The following is a 19,922-nucleotide window of genomic DNA, read 5'->3' on the forward strand; positions in this document are numbered from 1 at the left end:
CTGGGAGTGGCTGGAGGTAAGGGGGTGAAAACTAATATGCAATTAAGACTGGTTTTAAACTTCCCCCTCAATATCTAAATTGAGGTGTTTTTTGTTTAAGGGGTTAGGTACAGCTTATAGCAGTAAAATTTTGGAAATCTTCAACTTTTTTTTTTTTCCTCCATTACTGTATCTTGTACAATAATGAAAATTAGTATGTGTAAAACACTGTCCTGATGTATGAAAAAAATATTTTTACTATTTAAAAAAAAAATTATTTACATTTTCGTTTTCAAAATTCAGTTCACTGTGCAGTGATGAAGCGTTTCCCACATAACTCAAAAACTATAAAACATTCTGTGATGAAATATCTTTTGTCTATTTATGCATGTCATTTCTACAATATAATGCAAGATCACTTCTCTACCTTTGATAGATTGTTTGATAAAAAATAAACTCATTTAAAAAATGGCCAAATATCAGTACTTTCATCTAACACCAAATAAAAAAAAATATTATTTATTAAGGAATGTAGATGAAAGAGCATGATATTGTAAATAAGAGTTTCAGCAATAAAATAAAAGAGAGAAAACATGAAAAGTTAACAAGTCTATGAGTTATGAGGGAAATGCTTCATCACTGCACAGTAGACTGCCACCATTTTGAAATTTGAAAAAATATATATATAAATAATTTTTTTGATCGTAAAAATATTTTTTTTTTTCATATAGCAGAAGGATATTATTATACAAGAAACAGTAATGAAGGAAAAGAATGTTGAATATTTCCAAAAATTTTACTGCTGTAAGCTATACCTAACCCCTTAATTAAATTTAATTTAAATTATATAGGCACTTATTTAGACTGGGAAGTTTTGAAATGAACAATGTATATATTGCGTGCACCCTATCCTACCCAAGACAGTATACATTAGATTAATGTAAGATCTAGTTGTTTAACTACATTACTGAAAGCTTGTGAGTAGAAATTTTACATGATTAAGGTTTTACTGCTCTTATAATTTAACATGCTAGTCTGTTGTTGGAAGAGATATAGTCTACAGTTAAAATTGACACTGAATAGAAATACATATGATAGCCATTTTTCTATATGACAGGCTACATTTAATACTTACAGTGCTCTTAAGTTTATCCATAAGTTCTCCTAGCTGCGTCTTGAACTTGGAACCAACACTGCTGAATGTAAGTTTACCCTTTTGCTGGCTCATGTTCGAAGATGGAAATAAACTCTGAAGGAAAGGATTTCTGCTTTCTTGAACCAAACTCTCCAGCGAAGCATGCAGTGCATCATTGTTCTTTTCAATGAACTCACCCTACGAAGTTAAAAGATTTTTACATTATCATTTTCATAGTACTTAGAAGCAATTTAAAAGCATGTTACATATACGTAAAAAATAAATTATTAATGCTATAGGCCCAACTGTAAACCAACAGACAGAATGCAGAAAACCCCATTTAATTTAACTTCATATTGGAGTGAAAATGGCAAGTTGTAGCCGATTTAAGTGAACACCATATTTTAACGTTTTGGTGGCTACTTCATTCACCTGCATAGAATTGGAATATATCAGTCCCCTAACTGCCCATTGTGCAACTCAAACCAAGAAATGGATTCGGAACACCTCAAAATCTGTGCTTCAGTGGCTGACCATGATAATATCTTTGAAAAATATTGGAGTGCAAGAGGTCAAATGACTTTATTGTCAAACGCCTGGCATTAGAAAACAACAACAACAATTTAACTTCAATTAATCGAAACAGTAAAGTAAAAATAGATATCGGTACCATATTTTTTTTGGCCGTAACCCACCAGGATTTGAACTTGGATTATTAGCACAGAAAGAAGATAGCTGTTTGGCCAATGGGGTGCCACACGAAAAACTGTGACAAACAGTTTAAAACTTCACATCTTATTTTTACTGTAAATTCCTACGCAAAGAATAACAAGATTCAATCTCATCTGACTGATTTGTTGCACCATTTATCAACTACGGGTACTTATGTAAAGTCTTTAAGAAGAAAGAACTTTTAGTAATTACGGCTTTCATTTTTATCTGTGTTTAAATAGACTTACAGTCCTGTAGCATACTGCGCCTGCAAAATGCCTGATCATGAAGCCTTCATTATCCCTAGTATCACGATGTGCTTTTAATCGGGATGTTCTTGGAAGAGCCAATCGGAAATGTCCAGCCCATTTCTGGTGAACTTCCATAGTGAAATGTTCAGGACTGGGTTTTGGGAGCTTTGATTCCTCGTCGAGAATGCTGAATATTCCAGTGCCTTTACACTCTATTAAATCTGTGAAACAAAGCAAATTTCAAAATCAAATTTTAAATGTTTAAAATAAATATACCGGTAATCTAAAATAAAAAAAGAATTACCCAAAACCAGAGTATTAGATGCTACGTACTGAATTTTTTAAATGCCAAAAGTAGGTTATACAATTATTATACTCTGAATGTAACTTATTAACATAAATACGCGTAAATAAAATAAACAAACGAAGCATGAGTTACCAGTAAATACCTGTCAAATACTAGCTATACTACTGCACGTTAAGTTCTTTATCTACATATTAACATTTTTTTTTTTTTTTTTTAGTCACTGATCACAAATATTCAATAGAGGACAGCGAAGTCATCTAATTATAATACGTATAGTAATAATTATTGTTAGTGTTAACGATGCTTATTAACAAAAATGGTGTTGGAAATTTTACTGTTAACATCGAAAGAAGCAATTTGAAAGGAATATTGTAATCATATTTATTCTCGTCTGAATTACTGCATTATCACTTGAGTGACTAAAGTGACAATACATTTATTTGTAAAAAAATCAGTTAAGTACAACTTACTGTTATAACTCGACCGAGGCAAGTGGAGATGCGGGTGTAATGTGAACAATCGCAATGTCACTTTATGAACACAGGAGAAGTACAAGTGGTGCTCCGGACTGCAGGACTCCACTGGCCTTGGTCGAGTAATACATATTTTAATTTTTACTTACCGATGCAGTCCTGATTATCTCTAAAATCTATTTTTGGAACTTGCAATGCTTCTCTCTGATACAGATCTTGTTCATCCTTCAAGATCCTCTCATTGAAAAATTGCTGCAATTTCTCATTACAATAGTTGATACAGAACTGTTCGAAACTGTTGACTGTGAAATATTCTGTAAAAGTAAAATTTTTTTATAGAAAACGTTCATATTACAAACATATTCATCAAGTTTATGAATTTTTCCTAACTACATTTAAGAAAAAAATCGGTTACACAAGAATGAAAGAAACCAAGCAATATGAGGTTTTGAAGCTGACTAATTTACAAGAATGACGCAACTAGTAAAAAAAAAAAAAAAAATCAATGTCATGTTTCACTGTATGTTTCATAACAATTCCATTCTTCATCATATTATCGAAGATATCTCTTCCTCTATATGATAATTTAGTCTTTTATGTGATTGTCTGCAGAAACAAACTCTTTGGTATTCTACCATGTGCTAAAACTTAACATCTCCATATTTTTATGCATACCGTACTGCATACACATTCTATCTTCAGAGCAAAGTAAGCAGTTCTTCAAGTTGTACTACTTAGTTGTCCTGAAGATGGAACCTGTGTACATTTCGAAGCACATCTAACAGACTAGGGAATACTGAAAAACCTGTTTCTGAATACCTGTATTCCTGTTTCTAGTTTATCTTCTTTAACCATAATTTACAACACATACAGAAATGACATCTTTCACTCTAACCTAAATAACATATATTTTCATTTTCTCCATTACACACAGGAAGTGTATGTATTTGTAATTCCAAAAAGTAACGAATTCAATAAGTTTTACACTCCAAGTACAGATATATAATATTAATCTTCTATGCCACATCAATAAATTTAAAAATGCAATTATATTGTCAGATTCCAAAGCAGCTATTCTATCAATAATCTCTAGACACACACCTTCATCTCAAACAGCAGAAATAACCAAAATGCTCTCTCAATTAATATCACTCAATAAAAGAATTGTATTCCAATGGATACCATCCCATTGTGGAATCCTGGGAAACGAGAATGCAGATGCTTTAGCAAAGAAGAGCAGCACTGCTACTTACAGACCTGTTACTAAATCTACGTATTACTGTGTGAAAAGATTTATTAAATCTACATACTTAGACTTCAACAAACAAAATTTGATAACACAATCTCAAGGGAAAAAATGGAACTCTCTACATCATAATCCATAGTTAATTCCCGATTTACCACGCAAATCATCTTTAGCTGCATTTAGATTGGCAACAGGCCATGACTGTTTGGCCAAGCACCTGCATAGAATTGGAATATATCAGTCCCCTAACTACCCATTGTGCAATTCAAATCAAGAAATGGATTCGGAACACCTCAAAATCTGTGCTTCTGTGGCTGCCCATGACAATATCTTTGAAAAATATTGGAGTGCAAGAGGTCAAATGACTTTAGTGTCGAACACCTGGCATTAGAAAACAACAACATATTAATCTTTCACAATTACCTAGGATATAAATCTTTATATATTGTAATTGCATGCAATATTATCTGCCTATTTACGAAAATCGATGGATATATTGCAAAGTATTAGCAATTTATAATGAAATTCTACCTGTATTATACACTTGTCAAGCAACCATAACAACTATGAAAACAAACTGTTAAAGAAAGAGTTATAACTCACAACTACAATGTGGTCTTTACAACTGATTGTGAAAGGCAGGTACGCTTTTATTACAAGGAGTGACTCATTCCAGTCCAACTGTCTTCCATGATCCTTAAATTATTGTGGCAAGGAAGGTAACATTTTTAAGGATTATTTTCAATAAAAGATGTAATTTTATTCACATTTATTAACTTTTTTGGGGGGGGAGGGAGAAGAACAGTTTGCTGTATTTTCGTAACAGCTATTAATATTAACAGCTATCATATTAATTTTAAAAAGCAATTTGTAGATGTAGGCCTAGTATCTTTAAGTTCTAAACTTTGTTTCTAAAAGTTATTCAGTAGAAAAGTACTGGTATGTAACTAAAAATTAACGTCCCCAAAAAATGGAAATGTGAATACGGTACATAACACAATGTCTAAATTTTCATTTGTCACTTTTTCTTGTGTAGGCCTACACATTTTAAAAGGCATTACAAACGACTGAATAAATTTCTATTATTTCCCACACACAAACATTCGTCAATTTTTTTTAGTAAAAATAATATTTAACCATAACTGGTATCTAAACTGTCTTTATTTTACCGTCTTTAGCAAACTAAACAATTTTATTCACAGCAGTGAAAAAACATTTTTTAAATCACTCTCTCCATCATAACCAACAACAATAAAATCCATACATTCATTAATTTATAACTTCTTCACAAACGATACAGTACAAAGAAACGGCCTGCATTTCAAAATTAAATTTTGAAACCAGTAATGGATAAAATATTACATAGCAAACGAGAGTAAACAAATTTTATGCGCTCATGGAAATTGTCAATCTCAGCTTTGCCTTGAGCACTAAGCTTTCCACTTGAGGATAAAATTTAATATTACTCTCTTGTACTATAAATCATTGCCAGTTAAATTGACTCTAAGGTAATGAATATGAGCAAAAGCCATCTAATAATTTATGACAAGTCGTTGAACATAGAATTTCGAACATCACATTTGACATCAGGGTAACTGAAACATCATTTGCGTGAAAATCTCGAAATCGATTTTTTGTGCCATCACAATATTTCCTCTCTATATTTCATATACCGGGTAATAAAGTAATGGAGGATTTCAAGAAGAATGTAGCAAGTAGCCTGTAAAATAAATTTATTATCTTTTTCCACTATATTTCCAGATAATGCTCACTTATCATACTTACTTACAAATGGCTTTTAAGGAACCCGAAGGTTCATTGCCGCCCTCACATAAGCCCGCCATCGGTCCCTATCCTGTGCAAGATTAAGCCAGTCTCTATCATCATATCCCACCTCCCTCAAATCCATTTTAATATTATCCTCCCATCTACGTCTCGGCCTCCCTAAAGGTCTTTTTCCCTCCGGTCTCCCAACTAACACTCTATATGCATTTCTGGATTCGCCCATACGTGCTACATGCCCTGCCCATCTCAAACGTCTGGATTTCAAGTTCCTAATTATGTCAGGTGAAGAATACAATGTGTGCAGTTCTGTGTTGTGTAACTTTCTCCATTCTCCTGTAACTTCATCCCGCTTAGCCCCAAATATTTTCCTAAGCACCTTATTCTCAACCACCCTTAACCTATGTTCCTCTCTCAGAGTGAGAGTCCAAGTTTCACAGCCATATAGAACAACCGGTAATATAACTGTTTTATAAATTCTAACTTTCAGATTTTTGGAGAGCAGACTGGATGATAAGAGCTTCTCAACCGAATAATAACACGCATTTCCCATATTTATTCTGCGTTTAATTTCCTCCCGAGTGTCATTTATATTTGTTACTGTTGCTCCAAGATATTTGAATTTTTCCACCTCTTCGAAGGATAAATCTCCAATATTTATATTTCCATTTCGTACAATATTCCCGTCACGAGACATAATCATATACTTTGTCTTTTCGGGATTTACTTCCAAACCGATCGCTTTACTTGCTTCAAGTAAAATTTCCGTGTTTTCCCTAACCGTTTGTGTATTTTCTCCTAACATATTCACGTCATCCGCATAGACAAGAAGCTGATGTAGCCCGTTCAATTCCAAACCCTGCCTGTTATCCTGAACTTTCCTAATGGCATATTCTATAGCGAAGTTAAAAAGTAAAGGTGATAGTGCATCTCCCTGCTTTAGCCCGCAGTGAATTGGAAAAGGATCAGATAGAAACTGACCTATACGGACTCTGCTGTATGTTTCACTGAGACACATTTTAATTAATCGAACTAGTTTCTTGGGAATACCAAATTCAATAAGAATATCATATAATACTTCCCTCTTAACCGAGTCATATGCCTTTTTGAAATCTATGAATAACTGATGTACTGTACCCTTATACTCCCATTTTTTCTCCATTATCTGCCGAATACAAAAAATCTGATCAATAGTCGATCTATTACGCCGAAAACCGCACTGATGATCCCCAATAATTTCATCTACGTACGGAGTTAATCTCCTCAAAAGAATATTGGACAAAATTTTGTACGACGTCAACAGAAGTGATATTCCTCGAAAGTTACCACAGTTGGTTTTGTCCCCCTTTTTAAAAATAGGTACAATTATGGACTCCTTCCATTGATCTGGTACAATTTCCTTTTCCCAAATAGCAAGTACAAGTTTATAAATTTCGCTATATAATGCACTTCCACCCTCTTGTATTAATTCTGCTGGAATCTGATCGATACCTGGAGACTTGTACTTTTTCAGATTTTCTATCGCAATTTCGACTTCTGAAAGCGTGGGTTCGGGTATAAATGGCTCAGCAGTTTGTATTTCAATTTCGTCCCGATCATTTCTATTTGGCCTATGTACATTTAGTAGTTGCGCAAAATAGTTTTTCCATCTGTTTAGGATTGATGGAGAGTCTGCAAGCAAGTCACCATTCTCATCCTTGATCACATTTACCCTTGGCTGATATCCGTTCTTAAATTCCTTTATACCCTTATATAAATCTCGAATGTTTTTATTCTTACTATTTGTTTCTACCTCATTCAGTTTTTCCTTCAAGTAACCTCTCTTTTTATTCCTAAGTGTACGACTTGCTTCCCGTCTTTCATTGAAATAATTATCTCTCTTCTCCTCAACTGGATCCTGTAAGAATTTCAATTTTGCCTGTTTCCTTCTTTCTACTACCATGCAACAATCTTCATCAAACCACGGTTTCTTTTTCTTAGTTTCATAATAACCTATGCTCTGCTCAGCTGCAATTTTGATACTATCTCTGATATTTTCCCACACGCTATTAACATCTAATTCTTTCTCAACTTCGTCGGAACTTTCTAAAGTGGCAAACCTATTCGAAATTTCGACCTGATAATTTTGCTTAGCTTCCTCGTCCTTTAATTTCAAAATATTGAATTTAGTAATATTAACTTGTTGCTCTACTCGCTTGGCTACTGATAATCTTTCTCTTAATTCTCCAATCACCAAATAATGGTCAGAATTACAGTCTGCACCCCTGAAAGTTCGAATATCTACTATACTAGTATGTCTCCGTTTATCTATCAAGATGTGATCAATTTGGTTGTGTGTCAATCCATCTGGAGAAGTCCAAGTATATTTATGTATATCCTTATGGGGGAATGTTGTACTTTTGACAATTAAATTTTTCGATGTGGCAAAGTTGACTAATCTAACTCCATTGTCACTACTAATTGCGTGTAGGCTCTCTTTTCCAATAGTTGGTCTAAAAATCTCCTCCCGTCCTACTTTAGCGTTGAAATCCCCCAATAAAATTTTCATGTGATATCTAGGGAACTGATCAAAAGTATGTTCCAATTCTTCATAGAAGCTATCCTTTATATAGTCGTCTTTCTCTTCTGTAGGGGCGTGAGCATTTATAACCATGATGTCGCACCATCTACCCTTAAGTACTAAATATGATAACCTGTCACTGATAAATTCGACCTTTTTTACTGCTGATTTTATTCTTTTATGTACAAAGAATCCTGTTCCTAATTGGTGATTATTGTTTCCTTCCCCATAATACAACAAGTAATCTCCTATTTGTGATATGCCATTCCCATCTAACCTAACCTCTTGTACTCCCACAAAGTCTATTCTATATCTAGCTAGTTCTTTTGCTACTAATGTTACCCCTCCTGTTCTATAAAGACTAGTTACGTTCCAAGTGCCAAATCTCAAAACCTTATTCCTTTGCTGTGGTCGTGCCAGAGAATCAGTCCTATTCCGAGGCTTACTGTAGGAATTCGTAACAAGCTGTTTTTTACGGTGATGGGTTGTTAGCCCTTCGCCCAACCCCCAAGCTGGAGGACCACCCCTTATCGGCTGTCCACGACTGCTTATTCAATATATTCGCAGCTACCCTCCATATCTGGAGGCCGTCTCCTCTATCCGCAACCTGAGGACGCGCCATGCCGTGGTGATAGGGACCCACCATACATGGGCTCACTTATCATAAGCTATTAAAAAACTTTTCAAACTTTGACCGAAAAGTTAGACAATTCACAAATACATTATACACTACTGTTACAACAGGAAATGTATTCCTAATTACTACAGTGCATACAGTAAGGACAGTAATAAGAAGTTATTCAACTAAATACTAATATACAACATATTTGGTGACAATTATGTACTTGCGCTTTTTTCTTTTATTATATATCGAAAAATTGTGTGGAATGTTTCTAATATCAGCATAGATAAAATTCATATGAAACTCCACTTATACTTTCTCAAATTATGACCCTCAAAATTATAGAAAGTTAATTGAACAAATTTTCGTACCAAATCCTGCAATATCCAATACTCCGATGTAATAGCTTGAAGCTTTGAAAGGGATTGACTTGTTGATGCGCTGGACAATGTGGTCGAATAAATTACTGTAAACAGCTTTGGCAAGAGCATCTCTGGCATTGTTTGCCTCATACACCTTTAGTGGAACCCTGAAAAACATTAAACAAAAACATCAGACTACAGCGAGAAAGGAAGTATTTTTTATTGTTTTATAACAGTAAAATCTAGTTACATGATTTTATGTAGTAGTTTAAGTAATGGTAATTCGTTAAAAGTAGTACAGCCTATTTTTGTTTTTTATTTTTTAAAATTAACTAAACATCTCTGTCTTCTTTCTTATGTATTTACTTGGATATAACACACCATCGCATATAATACACACCCCAATTTTTTTTTATCCCAAAATTCAGAAAAAAATAGTGGCAAATAAAATACGCACCTGTGCTAAAAACCACTCAAGATTAAAACTGTATCATAATATAGGTTATGAAGGCACCCTTACTTCTAGTTATTCATCACATTCATCCTCACTTGCAGTATCAGAACTGGAACTTTAAGTCAACATGTCCTGGTTAATGTCATTGACAATGACTAACGTCATACCACTCTTCTTCTCTTCTGTCTCACACGGATTTAGATCCTTGGTCCTATTCCAACCTCAATTCCATCCCATTTTAGAGCATCCCACCTCTCTTCTTCCTAATGATTTAAGGCTATTTTTGGTATTCTTGATTTATCCATACTCCTCAGATGATCTTTCCAGTTGTCTGTATTGTCAGATTTTTTTATCCAGCAGGGGACATTGGCAATTTCAAGAAAAACCACAAATGCTTACCTAGTCACTCTCCGTTGAAATGTAGAAAATACAATACCGGTATGTAACAGTAGATACAATGACAGAACTTTGCACACTAAATTTGTAGAATATCTTAACTTTTTGAATTAAATGCATAAACATACGTAACTCCTATATATATATAATTATAGCCACTAAGAATTCAATTTCAGTACTGATGCATGCATGGAAGTCTTTCACATTATATTGCACACACTGAACTCTAACACACACATATTACAAGTACTTGTCTGAAGTATGCATCTTTTTAAGGATCTGTTCATTCCCATACAGCTTCACACTAAGTTCTTCACATAAGAAATGAAAGTTTGTTTTCACTTGTAACAAGGCTTTAACTGTTTCAACTTTTATTCTAGACTTTTCATCAGCCCAATTGAGTTCATTGTGGAGAAAAGTCTTTCAACTGATGAATTACTGCCTGGAAGACACTAATCTGTTTGTTGTAGTATCACAAAATTTTTATGTTCCACAAAATGAGGAAAAAAACTTACATTAACTGTATTTTAACGGGCAAATCGTAAAACAGCGAACGCTAATCTCCGCCCACGACCCCTTTCCACTTTCCCCCTACAAGCTCACCACACACTCTAGCGGGAAAGAGTGGAAATAGGGGTTTAGGGTGGGGTGACATCTAGTGGAGGAAAGTGGAACAAAAAGAGTGAATGCGGCATCTATGAAGCAAAAGAGGAACTTCGTCCTGTTGCCCTCTCTCTCTCTCTCCCTTTTTTTTTTTATGACTTTGCAGAGGGCAGTATTCGATCTGACGATCTTCCTAACGAAACGCACGCACACACGATTTTTGGTCATGCTTTAGACCTCTCGGCTACCGAGATGAGTTGGTGGTAGAAGAGAAAATGAATCCATTTATGTTCAAGAGAACTGCCATAACGTATTGCAGAAATGCAATGTGTGTCGTTGGATATGTCTTGTTGTCTAATGCACATTAATTTGGTTGTATTGTGTTGTGAAGTGTTGTAAAATATGAAATACGTGTGAGGCGGTAGGCAGTGATCCACCGAAGCACAGCAGATAGTAGACAGAGAGACAGTAGAGAGAGAGAGCAGGCGAGCGAGGTGCCGAGCAGCGAGGGTGGGGATAACTTCCCCTACTGGCGTTCGCTGTTTTACGATTTATCCATTTTAACGAATTTGTCAGAATTCACTTACATGATAACTGTGCCTTTGAGTCCACCTCGACTTGACTGCATGACCCTGGACACTAGTGCTTGTCGTAACTCTCCTGGATCCACTCCCATTAGTTTAGCTGCAATTGATAGCGACTTTTCTGAGTTGGCACAAACTTTGCAGCCACCTTTCGTGTCCTCTGGATTGTCTTCGAAGGCAACATTTCCCAAATGTAACACAGCAGCCACCATGGTATAGATATTCAGTCTTTCTGAGTCAGATAATCCTAAACGATTCAGGGCCTGGAATGTGACAAATAAAATTCATATGAGCGAATGTTTTCGTCTTTTTACCCATTGTATTCACTCCATTGTAAGGGGCATGCCTGATTCCTTGGTCACAAACTCAAAAAGGCCCAAGATTACTACTTCAGGCAACAGAGTATGACCCCGGTGAATAAGCTGATAACTTGTAAAAACTGAATTTTACAGAACAAAAAACCAAGTTTGCAGTGAAGCTGTAAATCAGATATTTGCTTTGTTGCACGTTAATGCTGTACGAGACTACGACACTATAAGAACCCATTGCTTGTCGGAATTGCAAGTGAGCAGAGATGAGGCTACAGGATCCATGAAGCAATTAAGGCAACATCTTCGGTACCGTGAATTTAAAACCTGGTGTGCATACCCCCAGAAGGGAAAAGGAGTTGTATTGTTCGAAGAAGTACCTGCAGCCAACTCGTGGATCATCAAGCATGAAGGGTTATCAAGTTCTGAATGGAGAGATATGCTAAATATGACTGTGATGGTGGCACCAGTACGTTCTCTCCCTGGTCGCTCTACACACACAACCCACTGTAGGCACTGCAGTGAGTATGAAACTTTACCACATGTGCTTGGGAGTTGCCCACAGGGAGAAGTACTCAGAATAAAACGTCACAACACCATACGTTCTATTATCGCAGATGCACTTCGATCCAAAAAGCTAGACGTTCACGAGAAAGTTCATTGTATTGCTGATGGTGGAAGCAATCGTAGGATCGATATCATAGCTATAAATAGGAATAAACAGACAGCCGAAATAATTGATCCTACAATCAGATTTGAAATCTCAGCCACTCAACCATCTGAAGTGAACGAAGAGAAAAAGAAAATCTACGAGCCCACGATTCAATACCTATCGGCGAAATACAACATAGAAAAAATCACAGTTACCGGTCTCTTCTTCGGAGCAAGAGGCACCATTCCGAAAGCCTTTGTAAAGTGGAGGGAAAAATACAAGCTGACGAGAGATCTTCAAGATGCCATCGTCACCACCATAATAAAATTTTCTGTAGTGATATTTCATCAGCATCTTTATGGTGTACATTCAATTTATATTATATTTGGTTCTATATTTTTTTCTTATGTCTTAATCAATTTTGTCTGAAACCTGTTTATATAATTTTTCATTTTAAATTGTATTGTGAGCTATTCTGTGTCGCAGGGCAAACCCAAAATATTGGGTCAGACCAATAAATTAAATTAATGTAAAAATTAACGATAATACAGCTCAAAGTGATTATATTATGTTCATGCATAAGTTCGTAGAGTTTTCGTTCATCATCACAATATCACCACAGTCTAGTATATACAGTCACGAAGCTTGAGTTTTGAGAGTACTAGGAACAATAGACTGTGCAGGTACTATTTCGCATTGTCTGTAATGAGGCGATAGTAGCGATCCTAGTGGTTAGTAACTATCTATGGATGCATATTTACCATGTATTGAACCGAACGCTTCCAACATATTCTTCTGTTTGAGTTTAATGCAGGGCAAAGACAGCAGAAGTGGTTCGAAACATTTGTGTCGTGTATGGAGAGAATACCATAGGAGAAAGCACTGCAAGAAAATGATTCTGTCATTTCAATACCCCCCCCCCCCACCATACAAAAGTTAGCATCCATCCACAGAAAATGATTGCTGTGTGTCAGGTGGGATAAAAAGAATGTGTCGTGTTCTATGAATTCCTTTCCAGGAATGCAACCATCAATCACTGTATCTCCGACATACCACTACCATCACTATTGAAAGAAGAAGAAAAAACTTGATACAGCACTTTGACGCTTCATGGCATTACAGTATACACTGATTGCTCTTTACTGATATTAGATAACAGATTTAAACATAAGTACCAACCAATGACCAAATACATTCAGAATAGCCTATAATCTTAATAAAAATAATTTATATATTCAAATGGAATAAAAAAATTGTATAAGTGTTAAAAGATGAAAACGAAGTATGTTACGAATGTTCTTGATGGTGTATTTTTTAGCTGAAAGTTCACTTATATTTTTAATTTATGTTGGATGGGAAATAATATAATAATACAAAGTGTCTCAAATAAACGGGCTTTTCTAAGTACAACAAAATAAATACGTTGCATAAAGAGACAGAAAATAAAAAATACAAATGTGTAACATTATATATTGCCATTTGTGTAACATCAGTCATGTTCAAATTTTGAAAATTATGTCCGGCTGTGAATGATGATTGTTTATATGATGAATTTTGTTGTTTGCTGTCTATCATAGCTTCCCAAGTGCATCACGATGCTGGGTGGGCACCGGTCCCATACACTTGCCGAAATTTCACGAGAAAATTTCTTCCCTCCATAGGACTCGAACCAGCGCACATTCTGTAATGCGAGTCCTAGGCAGGATGCCTTAGACCACGACGCCATGGCCCAGGACGATAGAGTATAAGGTAAAACTAAATATACACTTCTAGATTACATCATAAGTATCATAAATAAATAAAATACTTCTATATTCATTTACGTAACATGCATCAAGTAATTAATATAGGTAATTGTTCAGCTTACAGTGTCCATATTTTTGAAGTCCTCAACATCATCCAACATTGTATCTCGAAGTCCTCCTTTTGAAAGGTGATTCTGGCTCTTTTGGCTGTTGTTCAATTGCTTCTCTGTTGCGTTAGTTGTGAAGTACTGGGTGCATCCATGATTCAGGTACTAACAAAAAATTTAGGCATAGAATAAGAAAAAAAATAAACGAAATAGGAGTGTTGAAGATGCCTTAGTAAGATACAGCCTACATGAAGATTGAGAGTGAGAAGATGGTCAAAGGCTGTAAAATCCGTAGCAGAAGAAGAAGAAGAAGAATAAGAAGAAGAAGAAGAAGAAGAAAGAAGAAAAAAAGAAGAAGAAAGAAGGAAAGAAGGAAGAAGGACAGTACATTGAAATTTCTAGGAGTTTTGTAACTTTATTTTATTGCAAATATTATTTTAAACAAAGAAACTATCTTTACATACGTGAACATTCAGGCATGTTTTTGAGACACCTGTGAAGAACTACTGGGTGTTCAGTTCAAAATGTGTCATGGCTCGCTGTATGCCGTCATGTGGCTAGCCGATGAGCCTAGAGAATTCAATCTTCCTACACTTCCGCAGAGGTGTATAACCTAAGAGGCAGAAAAGCTGCCTAGCAAGTACGGCGTTCATTCTGAAGAGTACATACCGATACGTACGGTAACGCTGGTAGTGGCAGCAATGTGAACTGTTTGCAAATACGTACTGTCGGGATATGGGGAGAGGGTTAAGACGATTACTTACGTATTTGTTGACATTAACTTCGACGGTCAACATGGACACGGAGCATTTGATTTGTGTTGTGGAATGTTACCGTACGCAACCGATAATAACAAATACCCTGCGTACGACTTGCCGGCGCAAAACACAGTTCGAAAGAGGTTATGGTAGCACACAGACGGTACAGACCGCCATCTGTTGCTGCGATGTTCAAGTTATACCGTACACGTTCTCAAGTTCAGATTGAAGAACGCCTTAAATAATAGGCAACTTCTCTAACATATAAGCTGAAACTCGCTTCAAATCGGTGACCCAACAACAGTGACGTCATGACACACTTTGAAATGAACGCCCAGTAGATCAAGAGATAAAATTAATACCAAAATGTATCCAGTCAAGTGGATGAGACTGTACTCACATGGAAATCGTCAGGCTTGGTGATGTTCAACTGTTCTCGAAGACTCTCAGGTGCTCCAGCACAGAGGAGGTAAAATACGTGGTAGTTACGTTCGTGCTCACTCTGTCTGCAAATACGAGACTTCTCCAGCAAGTAGTGAGAGATGAACCCTCCAACCACCTGGTAGCGATTATCGAAGTGAACTTCCATAAATTTCCCGAAACGACTACTGTTGTTGTTGCGTGTTGTCTTTGCATTACCAAAGGCTTCCATTACAGGATTTGCTAAGGGCATAAACATTCATCATTAGATAATGTTGACAGCAATACATTCTAGAACGAGCATATTTATGACATCAAAACTTTAATTAAATAAAATATACTCCTTTAAAGTAACATGTACCTTACAAAATACAGTAAATGAACCAATATTTGTTGTCATACATGTGACAAAAAACTTATTTTAAATCACAACAAAAGTGAATGAATAATTTTTCATCATTCGAGTGGTAACTTTAATAAATTCGATTCAGCTGAACTCTTGGGTTTACATCTAGATGTAAAATTAAACTGGAATATACACATTCAATTATTGTGGAGAAAGTTGTAGAGAATAATATACTTATTAAAAAACTTATAAAACTAACTGGTGAAAAAACAGTTAATTTCTGCTTACTATGCTTTCTTCCACTCGCATCTCATGTACGCAAATATTCTTTGTCTAACTCCACTGGTGCACAACATGTTTGCAAAAGAGAGCAATTCGTACTATGAAGGGTATGACTAATAAAGACTCTTGTAGAACAGTTTTCTGTGAATATAAAATGTTAACTCTTTCTTCTATTTACATTTCAGGCTTCATGCTAAGGATTAAAGCAAATACTAATAATTTAAGATAAAATAATTCACTCCTGTAGAACTAGATATAGACATGATATAAATAACCCACAGAGTAAACTGCAGAAAACTCGAAATTACTATAAAAATATTGGCGCTGGTATAAATTTTACATAGTTTATTATCAGATAATTAACTCTAGAAGGAAATATATTGCAAAAAAATAATCACAAATTGCGTACTGGTATATAATAGTAGAACTGAATATGAAGAAAAAAAACCTCGTGCTGTATAAAAGAAATAATTGTAGGGATAATGAGAAGTATATCATCATCATCATCATCATCATCATCATCATCATCATCATCATCATCTCTGTTACTGGTATATTTGTATTAAGTTTAATGTATTTATTCAAATAGGTTGTTTGTATTCTTTTGATGTTAGCTACGTATTGGGTCTTTTATGTTCTATTGTTCTGTGATAGGGTTGCCATGTCTTACGTTTTTTCTTACATTTTTTATTGCTTACGTTTTTCTTTTGCCAGTGAAACTATTTCTTTTTTTTTTTTTCTTTAATCCACGCACATCAAAGATTCTTATTTTTGAAGTCCCGGAATATTGCGATTACAATGACATTACACAAATGATACAGTTTATTTTTAATAGTTCTGTGAACTTTTCTGATGGTCATGTTTACAGAAATAGGACTGCAACCACCTAGAAATTATACAACAAACCATCACTGCTTTATCATAATTATTGCAAAATTCACCAATTTATTGATAATCAAAGCATAAACATCCAAATAATTTGTGCCATTTAATATACTGAACTGAACATATGATGGTGAGTACGACTAAAATGATTTAGATGTGAATCACTTGAATACAAGTACTGATGAAACTATAAAAAACTGTAATGGACGAAGATTAAATTCAGACAATCTCATTCATCTTGCCATCACTTTATCATCTCTCTATAATTCAGAGTACTGTAATCTTTTATTAATCTCTTAGTAGGAGGATGAAACGACTACATGATTAACATTGTCTTCATATTATATCTACAGTCCTACAGTCAATGTTCTATGGAACATGTAACCATAGCTAAGAGTTAGTGCCATGCCTAAGTATTGTAATATGAGATCACTTAATGAATTAGAGAAAACTATTTTATCAGTTACCAACTAAGTTGGAAAAAAAATGTTGCCATGAATTTTCGTTAGTTTCAAAATAGAGTATAGAAATGAATAATTAATTAAAAACATTAATATGTTTCATATTCCCGCCAAAAATTTTGCATCTTAGGATTTTTTTAAAAATAGATTTTATTGATCATTCAGCATTGTAGCACTATACAGATCCATGAGAAAAAGAAATAACAAGAAATACCGAAGAAAAAAATAAATATGGAAGAAAAGAGAAATACCGAAGAAAAGAGAAATACCGAAAGAAAGAGAAATGCCGAAGAAAAAAGAAATACCGAGGAATACCAAAGGAAAAATAAATAACAAAGGAAAAAGAAATGCAGAAGAAAAAAGAAATGCAGAAGAAAAAAGAAATGCAGAAGGAAAAAGAAATGCAGAAGGAAAAAGAAATGCAGAAGGAAAAAGAAATGCAGAAGGAAAAAGAAATAACGAACAAGAAAGAAATACCTACCAAAGAAAAAAGAAATAATGTAGGAAAAAGAAATAACGAAGGAAAAAGAAATAATGAAGGAAAAAGAAATAATGAAGGAAAAAGAATTGCAGAAGAAAAAAGAAATGAAGAAGGAAAAAGAAATGAAGAAGGAAAAAGAAATGCAGAAGGAAAAAGAAATGCAGAAGGAAAAAGAAATGCAGAAGGAAAAAGAAATGCAGAAGGAAAAAGAAATGCAGAAGGAAAAAGAAATGCAGAAGGAAAAAGAAATGCAGAAGGAAAAAGAAATGAAGAAGGGAAAAGAAATGCAGAAGGAAAAAGAAATAACGAAGAAGAAAGAAATACAAAAGAAAAAAGAAATACAAAAGAAAAAAGAAATAATGTAGGAAAAAGAAATAATGTAGGAAAAAGAAATAATGTAGGAAAAAGAAATAACGAAGAAGAAAGAAATACAAAAGAAAAAAGAAATACAAAAGAAAAAAGAAATAATGTAGGAAAAAGAAATAACGAAGGAAAAAGAAATAACAAGAAAAAAAAAAGATCCAAAATTAAATCTAAAATCATATTTTGTAAACATAACCTCCATCAGAAGGTTTAGTAGAGTCTACAATTACAAATAGACAGTATTCTACCTTTCTGCATTGTATTATACATCTGATGAAGCTTTCGTAACATGCAAAGATAACAAAACTAACCATCCAGGATCTTCTGCTCGATGGGACCGGCTGTTGTCCCCCATAGCTCACACAGATAGCGCAGTAAGTACTTAGTAGACTCCGTCTTCCCAGCTCCCGATTCACCAGACACTATAATTGACTGCGATTGCTTCAGCACTTTCATATCACGAAATGACTTGTCCGCTGTAAAATTAATTTTTAATGATACATTTTAATACAACAAATCGAGAACTTATTTTATCACACAGAACAATCTTTTTGTAATGATGAGATCTATATTCCTTTTCTAGCAACTTTGTTCATGGAGATAGCAGCTTTTTAGCTGCCCAGAACAACATGAGCCATTCGAGCTTTAGCAATGTTGCCTACTTGTAATGTTGCATCTCATTCACTGTTATGTTAATGTTATGTTTTATTTAACGACGCTCGCAACTGCAGAGGTTATATCAGCGTCGCCAGATGTGCCGGAATTTTGTCCCGCAGGAGTTCTTTTACATGCCAGTAAATCTACTGACATGAGCCTGTCGCATTTAAGCACACTTAAATGCCATCGACCTGGCCCGGGATCGAACCCGCAACCTTGGGCATAGAAGGCCAGCGCTATACCAACTTGCCAACCAGGTCGACTTTCACTGTTATTATCTGTGCATTTCGAACTGGTGGATCAAGGTCAAGTACAAGCGTACAAAAGTACAAACCATTCACGAGTCACTGAACTGAAAACTGAACTGTTGCACTAGTAATTCCGGCTGTCCCAGCTGACTTTAGTTAAGGAGAATGGCCCAGGATTGGAGTAAACACACATGGCAAATGCAGTCCATTGCTTGACCTTGAGCTGCCAGTTCGAAATGCACAGATAATAGTTATGGTAAGTTAATTACCCTATTATATGCTACACGAATATGATTAGACATATGAACTAAGTCACGTGAAAAGCATTATAAGAAACTGTAGCAAGATATGTTGAATAAAGATTTAATTTCACCATTTTTTTTTTATTTGACGGGAAATTATTAGAAAAAAAAAATTGAAAACATATCTAACAATATCCAAACATTGGCTGAATCATTATATTAAAACGTAATGTCAACAGTGTCGTGACAATCTGGTTCAATATACAAGGGAGGGAGGGAGGGAGGGAGGGAAACATTCATTAAAGCAAGTTCTTCATCTACATTGATGAAAATTCTAATACATTTTAATACTTTTCGATTGCTGGTAAAATTCATGTTCTGGGAATAATAAGTTAATTAAGTAGTAAAATATCGCTGCAATTGAAAAGTATTGGGAATAAATTTGAATAAGGAACAAAAAAAAAAGTTTCCTTCCCAGCCAGGATTCGAACCACGAAAGTCT

General features: G+C 34.8%; 1 protein-coding gene and 1 long non-coding RNA gene across 4 annotated transcripts in view; one reads left to right on the forward strand and one right to left on the reverse strand.

Annotated features, from left to right (window-relative positions):
* jar (Myosin heavy chain 95F jaguar) overlaps positions 1-19,922 on the reverse strand; it is a 206,189-nt gene that overhangs the window by 54,672 nt on the left and 131,595 nt on the right. For all 3 annotated transcript variants that reach the window (XM_069832849.1, XM_069832848.1, XM_069832847.1), the window contains exons 5-12: positions 18,585-18,749; positions 15,436-15,698; positions 14,293-14,442; positions 11,469-11,728; positions 9,438-9,595; positions 3,006-3,170; positions 2,074-2,297; positions 1,115-1,312 (exon numbers count right to left, since the gene is read on the reverse strand). In XM_069832849.1, coding sequence (XP_069688950.1) covers positions 1,115-1,312; positions 2,074-2,297; positions 3,006-3,170; positions 9,438-9,595; positions 11,469-11,728; positions 14,293-14,442; positions 15,436-15,698; positions 18,585-18,749 — 1,583 coding nt within the window. The remainder of the gene's footprint in view (positions 1-1,114; positions 1,313-2,073; positions 2,298-3,005; positions 3,171-9,437; positions 9,596-11,468; positions 11,729-14,292; positions 14,443-15,435; positions 15,699-18,584; positions 18,750-19,922) is intronic.
* LOC138704709 (uncharacterized) overlaps positions 14,012-19,922 on the forward strand; it is a 34,037-nt gene continuing 28,126 nt past the window's right edge. Inside the window, exon 1 of the long non-coding RNA XR_011333409.1 lies at positions 14,012-14,174. This is a non-coding gene — a long non-coding RNA (uncharacterized lncRNA). The remainder of the gene's footprint in view (positions 14,175-19,922) is intronic.

Source organism: Periplaneta americana, chromosome 8 (assembly GCF_040183065.1).
Source record: "Periplaneta americana isolate PAMFEO1 chromosome 8, P.americana_PAMFEO1_priV1, whole genome shotgun sequence".
NCBI classification, from domain to species: Eukaryota; Metazoa; Arthropoda; class Insecta; order Blattodea; family Blattidae; genus Periplaneta; species Periplaneta americana.